At 29.3% G+C, this 11748-nt stretch overlaps 1 protein-coding gene across 1 annotated transcript; it reads left to right on the forward strand.

Annotated features, from left to right (window-relative positions):
* The first annotated feature begins 657 nt into the window (after nucleotides 1–657).
* Nucleotides 658–2183, forward strand: LOC105803768 (peroxidase 72). Its single transcript, XM_012636162.2, has 4 exons — nucleotides 658–984; nucleotides 1077–1268; nucleotides 1342–1507; nucleotides 1590–2183. The coding sequence occupies exons 1-4, from the start codon at nucleotides 754–756 to the stop codon at nucleotides 2003–2005; spliced, it is 1005 nt and encodes a 334-aa protein (XP_012491616.1). The 5' UTR covers nucleotides 658–753; the 3' UTR covers nucleotides 2006–2183.
* The last annotated feature ends 9565 nt before the right edge of the window (nucleotides 2184–11748 follow it).

Below are 11748 nucleotides of genomic sequence, written 5' to 3' on the forward strand. Positions count from 1 at the left end.
TCTCAGACATTGAAGGGAAGATAACTATGCTTGTCTCTTTACTTGTATTACTTCGTATAGGAATCAACCATCTTTTCTACTTACAAACTCTTCTATTTCTTTTGTTGATCCTTCCAATGAGATAAAAGAAATGATTGCCATGTGCTGCTTAATTGTTGCCTTTGAACATGTGACAAAAGCAGTAAAATTTTAGTACTACAGCTAGAATCACTGTCGAATGAAGTTTGATGATTCAGATTAGTCAAAGAAATTATGAGTTTGGATTTATTTTCAATGAAGTAGGTAAGCCTGTCCCCTGTTAGATACGAGTATGTGTTTGATTTAAATATATTTGAATTATACATATATTACAGGGATACGTAATGAACTAATCCAAAAGCTAGTTTTATTGTATGATTAATCATATGCCTAAAGAAATAAGGGTGATTAGCTTACAACTAATACATTTCAGGGGAACTGGTCAACAGCAGCATGCAAATATTGGCATATTACTATACTAACTCCAACCTTAACCATTTCTTTCCTGTTTTTCTGAATTATGCAAAGCTAGTTTACTTAATACTGTTTTCATCTGTTCGACGACCATTCAAACGAACTAGTCCCTTTTATAAATACCCATATATCCCTTGGAACCTCTCATCATAACCAAGTTTTCAACATTCCTCTTCACATTTCTTCAGCTGTTTCAACTTTGGTCTAGAAAATATTTAAGTTAAAAGGCCAAAAACAAACTAGGAAGCTAGTAGGACCAATATGGCTCATTCTATGGGCTTTATCACAGTTCTTTCTCTTCTTGCCATTGTTCCCCTTTGTTTGTCAGGCAAGACATATGGAGGAGGAGGGTACCTCTACCCTCAGTTTTACGATCATTCATGTCCGAAAGCTCAAGAGATTGTGAAACACTCTGTAGCTAAAGCTGTCGCGGAGGATCCTCGTATGGCTGCTTCATTGCTAAGGCTACACTTCCATGACTGCTTTGTCAAGGTCTTGCTTTATATATTGGCCACATCTGGAGTAACAGTTTCAGTGTATCACAAAAGTAATTAATACCTTTTAACGCTTGGTTTTTGTCACAGGGTTGTGATGCATCAGTCTTGCTAGATAGCAGTGGGACTATAATTAGCGAAAAGAGGTCGAACCCTAACCGTGATTCGGCTAGGGGATTCGAAGTCATAGATGAGATCAAAGCTGCAATAGAGAAAGAGTGTCCTCATACGGTATCATGTGCTGATATTATGGCACTGGCTGCTAGAGATTCTACTGTTCTTGTAAGTCCTGCCCATGCTCTAATTACGCTTAGCCAAAGCATTTGCATTGAATTAACTCCTTTGGCATTTGCAGACTGGAGGACCTAATTGGGATGTCCCTCTTGGAAGAAGGGACTCCAGAGATGCAAGCTTGAGTGGCTCTAACAACAATATCCCTGCCCCAAACAACACATTCCAAACAATTCTCACCAAGTTCAAGCTACAAGGCCTCGACATCGTCGATCTCGTAGCACTTTCCGGTAAACTTACTCGACTCCAAATCTTGCACTGATATGTTCTAAAGAAGGCAAAAGTCAGAGAACATGTTTTATTTTTATGCAGGGAGCCACACAATAGGAAATGCTCGATGCACCAGCTTCAGGCAGAGGCTTTACAACCAAGCAGGCAATGGAAAACCAGACTACACATTTGACCAATCATATGCCGCACATTTGCGCACCCATTGTCCAAAATCAGGTGGTGACCAGAACCTGTTTTTCTTGGATTTTGTGAGCCCTGTGAAGTTTGATAACAGCTACTTCAAGAACTTGTTGGCCTACAAGGGTCTGCTCAGCTCTGACGAAGTTTTGTTCACTAAAAATGCTGAATCAAGGGAGTTGGTGAAGACATACGCTTACAACCAGGAACTGTTCTTTCAACAATTTGCCAAGTCCATGATTAAGATGGGAAATATCTCACCATTGACAGGCTACAAGGGTGAGATCAGAAAGTATTGCAGGAAGGTTAATGCTTATTAATAGGCATTAAGAAGTGAATAAATATTATATCGTCTCCAGTTTTATGTTATTATTTGCTTTCCTTCTTGATTCATGTATTGCATGGAGTTGTCTTGATTGTTTCATCAAACATGAATATCTGCAGAGTAATTCAAATTGAAAGTAAAAGGATGAATAGAATGAAGTCTGATTTTTATAAGATCATGCACAACAATATTTTAGAGGATGAGCATGCACCTAAGGACCCACACGCAATCAGTTCATGCAATTTTGACGTCACCCGCTTTCAAATTTTTATATGAAATAAAAAACCGCATTCCCACCATCTGTAAATGAAAATCCTGCTTCAGTAGTTTTGGTTGAACGTCTTAGTTGGTTGTTTGAAGTTTTATTTAAGGTAATCAATGCATCTTTTTTTCACTCTATAGAATATACCGTTTCAGATTAATAAATAATTATAGAAAATATTAAAGGAATGAAATTAAATAAATTAAATATATAAAATATTTACCAATTATATAAAACAAATTTTACAAATAAAAATTAAGCATTCAACAAATTAAAGTAAATAATTATCCCATATTAAACACTCCAAAGGTAAGTTCAAAAATTTCATTTAAAGTTTAAGTTAAATTTAAAATTTTTATTAAATATTTTAACAAGTGAAATCAAAATTAGGTACAACTGATACAAGCTAAAATTTTATCGGTCCAAAAAAAATTACAACTAGAACTGATATGGATTTGACTACATTGATTTCCATTATTTTTTTATTTTTAATTTTAATATTGTAAGATGCATAATATGCATATTATCTTCTCATCGTGGAAACAAATAGTAAAAGTATTATGGATATTTTGTATTAGGAGTTAGATTGTTTTATGAGAAAAATATGTTAGGAATGAACTGAAAATGTTTAAAGTTAGATAAACTTGAGAAACAAAATTTAGGGACATATTGAGTAATTTAAATAAGAATTTTATATAGTTTTTAAGTTTATTATTTTTAAAAAATAAAAAGATAAGAAGGGTTTATTTTTGTTATTCTTATAAAATTTAATTTCAAAATGGGACAAACCTAACATGCAAATAAGTCAAAAGTTTAACTAGATGTCATCATACTCTCATGCGGCACTCTTTTTTCAGCCACTTAGGACGCTTCAATCTGATCCCTCAATTTGTTAGGAGACACCAAAATTTTATTAATTTTTTTAGATTTCTAGGGTGGTGTGTAATAGCCTGAATTTTTAGTGGTGTCGGAATGGTGATTCGAGATCACTAAATCTGACAAACGAGTAGAAAATATTATAAATTTAGTAAGTATAAGTTAAATGTGAAGTTAGGAAAATTTTTGAAATAGTGAATAGTGTACTAGGAATAAATATTAAAATAATTAAAATCAAAAACGAGGTATCGAGACCTCGAAGATTTTAAACCGAGCCATAAATATTTTTAGAAATATTTATAGAGTGTCATTGAGTTGGTATTAAAGTTTAGTTAGAAAATTTTAACGTTTGGATAGTTAATTAACTAAAAGGACTAAATTGGGAATAGTGTAAAATTTGTTAAATTGTGATTAAATAGCTTAAGTGACTAAAGTGGAGGGATTTAAAGGCAATTAGGCCCAAATTATATGGGCTGGACGGTTGGGTAAGAAAATCAGCAGAATGTAAGGAGAAACAGGGCAAAATTGGAAACTTAACAAATTAAACATTTAAAACAAAGACAAAAGTGAAAAATCTAGAGATCTCTTCACAATTTATCAGCAAAAACGCCATAGGAGGTCTAGAATAAGCTGGTTTTCATATTTTTGAATCATGTAAGTTTAATTCTTGATTATTTCTTCTAATTTTGTGATTTTGATACTTTTACAATTAGGCCCAACTAATTATTTCATTAGTTTTTGATTCCATGGCTGATTTTGAAAGTTACCATTGATGAGTTTTGGATTTTATGATTAATAAACATGGAATTGAAGCTTTAATTTTGTTATATGATGATTTTATTAAGTAATTTTGATAGAAATTGATTTTAGGGACCTAATTGTGAAAAAGTTTGGAATTAAGATTTGGTGTTGCGGTTTTGAGTATGAAAGGCTATGTAGTAGTCTAAAATAGTTGAAAAAGGTGTTAATTGAGAAAAATTAGATCAATTGAGGGGTTAATTGAGTAGGGATCAAATTGTAAAAACTGTAAAGTTTGGGGTAAAAGTATAATTTCGAAAATTAAAGGGCATAAATTGTGAAATGAATTAGAATTGAATTAAATGCTGATGAATGAATAAATTTTCATTTTAGATCGAGAACCCAAAACAAGTCGAGGAAAAGAAAAAGTAGCCGATTAGTCCCTGAACTTTTTACAAATTCTGCAAATCGATCCAGGTAAGTTCATATGGCTGAAATTTAATGATTAAATGTTAATTTCATGAATTATACAATGTATGGTGAAATGTATTTATTGTTGAAATGAGAATAAAATAAAAATGTGAAAATCGAATAAATGATCAAATTAAATGGAACGTCGGATTTGAGTACTTCTGATCAAGTGACAAAGTGATAAGTGCTATACTTATCTGATCAAGAAACAAAGTGATAAGTGGTTACACTTATCTGATCAAGAAACAAAGTGATAAGTGGTTACACTTATCTGATCAAGAAATAAAGTGATAAGTGGCTACACTTATCGATCAAGTGATAAAGTGATAAGTGGTAGCTTACACTACACTTATCGATCAATGGTAAAGTGATAAGTGGTAGCCTAGCTACACTTATCGATCAAGGACAAGTGATAAGAGGTCATATGGCAAAGTGAAAGTGAAGTACTCAAATTTCCATGACCGTTCCTTAATTTTGATCAAGGATGGTAAGTGACAAATGGGCCCAAAGGAATTATGGTAAAAGAATAAGTAGTAGTGAGTTTATACCAAGGAACTCACCAAAGATTGTGGTTGACAGGTAAATTTAGTAGTGGTGTATATTGTATAAGTGTACAAGTGTTTGGTAAGATTTATGTTTTATGCCTATGAACTTACTAAGCTTTTCTATAAGCTTACATGTGTGTGTTTATTGTTTTTGTAGATTAACGTATTTATACATTCGGAGGATCGGATCTACATCAAGAATCACACTATCCAGATATACCCCGGTAGTTTATGTTAAGCAACTTTTTGGATTTATATGGCATGTATAGGGAATTGAAGTAAAAAGTAAATTTGAATGTTATGGTTGCGTTAGATATCGAAATATATACATGTTTTTAGTTTGAAATGGTTGATTGGTTGAACTTTATTAGTATTTAAATGAAGTAGATGAAATCTGGAATTGGTTGTGATTTGAAATTTGCAGGAAGGTTAGACAATTATAAAGGGTTATATTGAATTTTTTTAAAATTGCAATGGAGCAGTTCTTGGACAGCAGCATTGATGTAACTTTTAAAATCACCAAAATAGTGGAAATAGAATTAGAAGTTGAGTGAGATATGAAATTAAAGCTGAAAGAGTCTACTTTCATATGAAAGAAGTGGAGTAAACAAAAGAATTATATACTTTTAGATATTTGAATTTTAGTGAAACAGGGCAAGAATGTTTTGAAGTCCCTGTTCTGACTTTAGAAATTCATTAAAATTGTACAGAAGGAATTATGAGTTATAATTTATATGTATAGATTCCTTAATGAGTCTATTTTCAGTATAAATAAGTTTAATCACCATATGAAGCATTTAATAAGAGATAATTAAATTTTAGTGATGAGTGGTCAGGATAGTCGATTAGTGAAACAGGGGAGACTTCAACTAATAAACTGTACTAATTGGCTAAAGAAAAAATTCTGAAAAATTTATGGTGAATAGATATATGAGTCTAGTTTCAGGGAAAATTTACGGATCTAAATTTTGAGTTTCGTAGCTTGAATTATAATTATTTTAGTGACTACTGTACAGGTGGACAGCTTTATTATGAATGATGAAATTAAATTTGAAAGTAAATTTTTATGCCCCGAACTTTTAAGTTAAGTCAAGTAACGCCTCATGCTCGACTCCGGCAACGGTATTGGGTAAGGGGTGTTACATGGTGCCGCATGATAAAGTGGCGATGTAACATCCTCAAAACCCCATTGGTCGTAAATAATATGAGATAAAATTTTAGCAAAATAAGGTATAAGATCAAAGAAAATGAAAGTTACAATATATCAAAAGAGAGTTAAATCAAGAAGCATGACATGATGTATTAAGGAATGGACTAAATTGCAAATATGCAAAAAGTTCTATGGACAAGCATAAATGTAATATCCCTACAATTGATATATAATAAAAGTAGTAATAAATTGAATAATGTATAATTGATTTTTCAGTAAAATGAGAAAATAATATAAAGCAGATAAAAGAGAATATTGAAGAGTATTAAAATGATAATAATAATAATAATAATAATAATAATAATAAAGAAGTAGGTTTTAGTATATTGATTTAAAGTAAAGGTTAAACCGTAAATATGTGGAAAGTTTTTGACTCAAGTGTAAATATTTAAAATTTTAGGGGATTGAAGTGTAAAAATGAGACATTTGAAGGACCAAAAGTGAAAATAATCCAATTTACTAAGATATGGAATTGGCATGCAAGGACCGAATTGAATAGATGAAGAATTATGAGGGACTAAATCACAATTTTACCAAATTAAGTGATGTTTCAAGGATGGAATTTTGAAAGATCATAAAGGGCAAAATGGTCAATTAGCAAGAGGGAGAGTTCTAGAATGTAATGATGATCTTGATGATATTTTGGTGATTTTTTAATTAATTAATTAGTTAAATATTATTTATTAATATTTTTCTTAGATATTTATTATTATTTTATTTAGAGAAATGGTAGTATAAAAATAGAGGAAGTATGAAGGAAATGGGTCATCCTTCCAACGTGAGTGAAAGGGTGAGAAAAGAAATTTTCTTTTCTTTACAATTTAGTCATTTACCATGAAAACCTACATTTTTACCCAAAAATTTTAAAATTTTCCTTAGATATTAAAGAGAGAAGATGAAGTAGAGATTCTAGAGAATATGTTCATCAATTTAAAAGCAAGAAAATAGTAGATGAAAGTGGAGAAAATAAGAAGAAAAAGGAAGGAAAGTGGTGAAGATGAGAAATGCATGGAAATGAAGAAATTCTTGACAAAGGAGGTAAGTTTCATACTAAACTTACTTGGATTTCAATAGATTGAGTTAAAGATGTTTTGAGTGAGATGTATGAAACATGTATTTAATCTAAATACTAGAAATAGAAAGTATTTGATGAAGAATAGAGACTTAAAACACTAAATTGGTAAGAGAGAATGTGATTTGTATGGTGAAAAGTACTAAGATTAAGAAATGAATATGTAATCTACACATAAACATAAGTGTCTAAATTGTATAGAAATCAAAAGTATGACAAGTATGTGTGAATGGATGAAAGATAGTGCAAGGAACCATGGAAAAGAAACTATTTTTTCATTAAAACAGTTTGGATAACAAAGAGTGACTTAACTTTGAAAATTCACCAAAATTATAAAAGTTTAGTTAGAGATTGAATTAAATATGTAATTAAATCTTATTGAGTCTAGTTTCATATGGAAGAATGATGAAAGAAACATAATTTTATAGTTTGAGATATATTAATTTTCGTGAAACAATGTCGAGTGGATTCGTGTTCCCTATTACGATTTTGGAAAATCATAAAAGATGTAAAAAATTATTAGGGTTTTAAATTTATATTTTAAATTCTTAATGAGTCTATATTCAATAAAAACAAACGAAAACATCATCCAAACCCCGTAATAAGAGATAATTAATTTTAGTAAAGAAAGATCAAGCTGTCAAACATCAAAACAAAGACAAATTTGAAGAATTTATTGTACTTATTGGCTAAGTCATAAATTCTAAAATTTTTATGGTAAAAAGATATTTGAGCCTAGTTTCAAAAGCATCAAGTAGATCTTAATTTGAATTCTATAACTCGTTATATAAATAATTTAGTGACTATGACTCAAGTGGACAACTTTGATATGAACACATAAGTAAATAGTAGAATTATAGATAATGTTACATATAAGCATGCTATATACTAAAAGTTAAAGATTCTAACAAATATATACATAAAAGATGTGGAATGGAGAGGCGGAGGAGGAAAAAAATGAATATATATATATATATATATATATATATATATATATATAGTAGATGAATTTGAAATGTTTGAAATGGTTGTAAGTGATGAAATGATTAATACATGTGAGTGTGTTTAAATGAATTGATAAAATAATAAGTGAATAATTGTTAGTTGATGTGATATTGAATTCATTGTTAAAATTTTATGAAGAATTAAATTGATTGGCACAATTTAGAAATAAATATGAAATATCGTAAAGTGGGTAAACTACTTTTGAAAGTGCAAGTTCTCCAAGGGTCTTATTTGTAAAACTTTAATATTTGTGTTAATTTTATATATTTTTTTATCTTTGATTGAATGCCATGTTTTTATGAGAACTTGATATTAGAAATAAAATGTAAGTGGATGATATGTAAAATGAAGTGGCGGTTATGACATCTGATATATATTCAGGTAACGATATATAAAAATAAATAAAATTAAAGCGTAAAACTTGTAAGAAAATGGAGACGACGTAATGATGACAAGTTCGTCATGTCACGACGTGAAAACCCCAACGTCGTGACGACAATTCTGAAATTTTTATGAACTTTAAAGTTTTTCCTTTGATCAATTGTGGATGTTTTAATGAGCTCCTTTAACTCATTATTAGTTCTATTGTAAATTCAATTATTACTAATATGTGTTAATGATCTACATTAAATAAATAATATGATAAATTGATCTGAAATTTTCAATAATTGCTTCGGCAATGAATGTGACATCCTGATGTCCTGATTCGACGATCAAGTCGGGTATAGAGGTGTTACAGGCGATACCTAAAATTAGATTATTCTCATAATTAATCTTGAAATTGGATATTTTCATAATTTTTTAACGGTTTGTTTAAAAATTGGTAAAAAATAATCATGTAGATTGCCATAAATTTGTATTAAAAAAAGAGCCTAAACTCTATGAATAACTTTATATATAATTTATTTGAAGAAAACGCGTGCTATAAAATGGCCTTAATATAAGAAGAAATTCCTTTTATTCTCAACTCAGGTTTAGTTGTTTACAGATACAGCTATTCATCGAAAATAAAAAAATAATTATTAATATTAAATCAATATATCAAAAAGGAAAGAAGTAATGCAAAACCATTCATTCACACACTAACGCCAAACTATGAACTTTAGAAAATATATCAAACTCATTTTCTACTTTTTTAGGATTTGGGTTTAAAGAATTTCAAAAAAATAATATTTTGAACTTTTTTTTTTCTGAAAATAAGAAACGAAGACTAGAGTGTGCAGCCTTTGATTATGCTCACCAAATAGGAGGGTACGGAACGGAAAAGAAAATGCATTAGTGATGGAGGTGGTTGTTCACTTGTTTGAATTTTAGTGAGGGTGAGGAGCCATGAGAGGAAGTTAAAAAGGTGGAGAGTTTTGAATGAGAGATGCAGCGTAGAAGTACAAAGGAGTGTTGAGAAATTTTTTATTTAATTTTAATACATTTCGTGGGAAGTTTGCCGCAATTGGTCAGAATTAGATGTTTTTTTTTTTTAGGTCATGGGTTAATTTTGCTTTAGATCCTTCAAAATTTGTTAGTCTTACACTTTAGTCTTCATTTCGTTTCAATTTAATCTTTAATAATTCAATTTGATCTTAATTTCATTCAATTGATACTTCTTGGATTTGTTTGGATTCAGTTAGGTTTCTCTCTCTCTCTCTATATTTCTATGTTGGAATTGTTTTTCCATTTTTATTTCATATGGTAATTATTTCATTAAAATTTTAAATGTAGAAATAATTTTATATGCACAAAACAGGAAAGAAAACTAGTCAATTAATGGATTAAAGATTATTATTTACATAATGATTGAAATATCAAAATTCCAAAAGTATAAAAACTTAGAATGATCCAATTGGAAAATATGAATTAAATTTATAGTTGTATGCATAGTACATGATTAATAATTGAGTTTAACCAAACGGATTTAATTGTTCTTGTTTGGATCAAGACTAAAATTTTAAATTTTGAAAAGTACTTGGACTAAAATTAACCAATTAAAAGCACAGGCTAAAATTGATCAAATTAAAGTACGAAACTAAATCCAAAACTTTCACAATGTACAAGGATTATTAGTAGAATTTAACTTTTTTTTATCACATTCGACTTTTCTTTTCATTTTTGGTTAAAGTGACTCAGATTGCATTTTGCTCCATTTACTCAAAAAAATGACCAAATTTGTTCTTGTACAATAAATAGCAAACTAGCATTGTTTTGTTAAAAATTTCATTCATTTTCTTATTAAAAACTAACACGACTGACAAAATAACTCGAACACTACATGTGGCATGTGTACCTCATTCTAATGTATAATGACCAATTTTTAACAATAAAAACGGACGAAATTTTTAATAGAATAACTGGTTTGCTCTTTGATATAACATATAGAGATTAATTTACCCGTTTTCATTGGTCGAGTTACTCACTCAAGCCTAAAGGTTTGCTTAAAATGTGGAAGAATTTTGGAAAAATATCCAAGCTCAACCTGACCCTTTTTTTTTTAAAGTTTATAATTTTTTTAATTATGTTATTTATATATATTATATAATTTATAACACATAAAAGTTAAATCTATAATAGTATATAATACAACTATAATTTAAATGCTAAAAAATGTTAAATTGATTATATATATATATTTTTTAATAAACAAAATAAATTAAACTATTAAATATTAAATTATAAATAATATAAATATATTTTTTAAAAATGATATGAGCGGATTTAAAATGAGCTTGAGTTAGACATTTACAAATATGGACAAGTTTAGACAAAATTTTAAACTCATAATTTAAATCAAGCCGAGTTAAAAAAATATAAAATGTGTTAATATCATGCCTAGGCCGACCATCAACACCTTTAAATAGAGTCCTCATAGTGCTTTGACCTTTCATTTTCTTTTGGTCAAAATTTGATATTAGACCTTATACTTTGTATAACTTGTAAATTTAGTATTTATGTTCTAATTTGATCAAATTTTGTTTTTATATTTTTCGAATTTTAAAATTTTAGTCCTAACTCAATGGTAGCGATTAAATCCGTTTGATTAAATTATGTTATTAGTCATGTACTATGCATAAAGTTATAGATTTAGTCCACACCAATTGATCATTCTTAGTGGCTATATTTTTAATTTCAAAATTTAGTCTTAATGCAAATGACAGTAATTAAATATATTAACTAATTTTGGTGAGTAATAAGTAAAAATAACAAATCAGCATAGCATTACACATACGATAATATGTTTGATACATCAAATTTTAAAAATCATAGAACTTAATTTAATGAATTTAATAGCTATTATTTGGTCAGGAGTAAAATTTTCAAATTCTAAAAGTACAGGGACTGAAAATGACCAAATTAAAGTATAAATACTAAATTCATAACTCACGTAAAGCATAGGGTCTAATAGCAGAATTTGACCTTTCTTTTTGTATAGCTATGGTTTCAACTGTAGTGTCAGTCGAATGATGGCCTCAGCCGCTTGCTCTTGGAAGAAAAAGAAAATTAATATTTGGGCTGAAGTTCAAGCCCATAATTGACCCGACCTGTTTTTACACCTAGGGCTTATGCCTAA

This window comes from Gossypium raimondii, chromosome 11 (genome assembly GCF_025698545.1).
Source record: "Gossypium raimondii isolate GPD5lz chromosome 11, ASM2569854v1, whole genome shotgun sequence".
NCBI lineage: Eukaryota > Viridiplantae > Streptophyta > Magnoliopsida > Malvales > Malvaceae > Gossypium > Gossypium raimondii.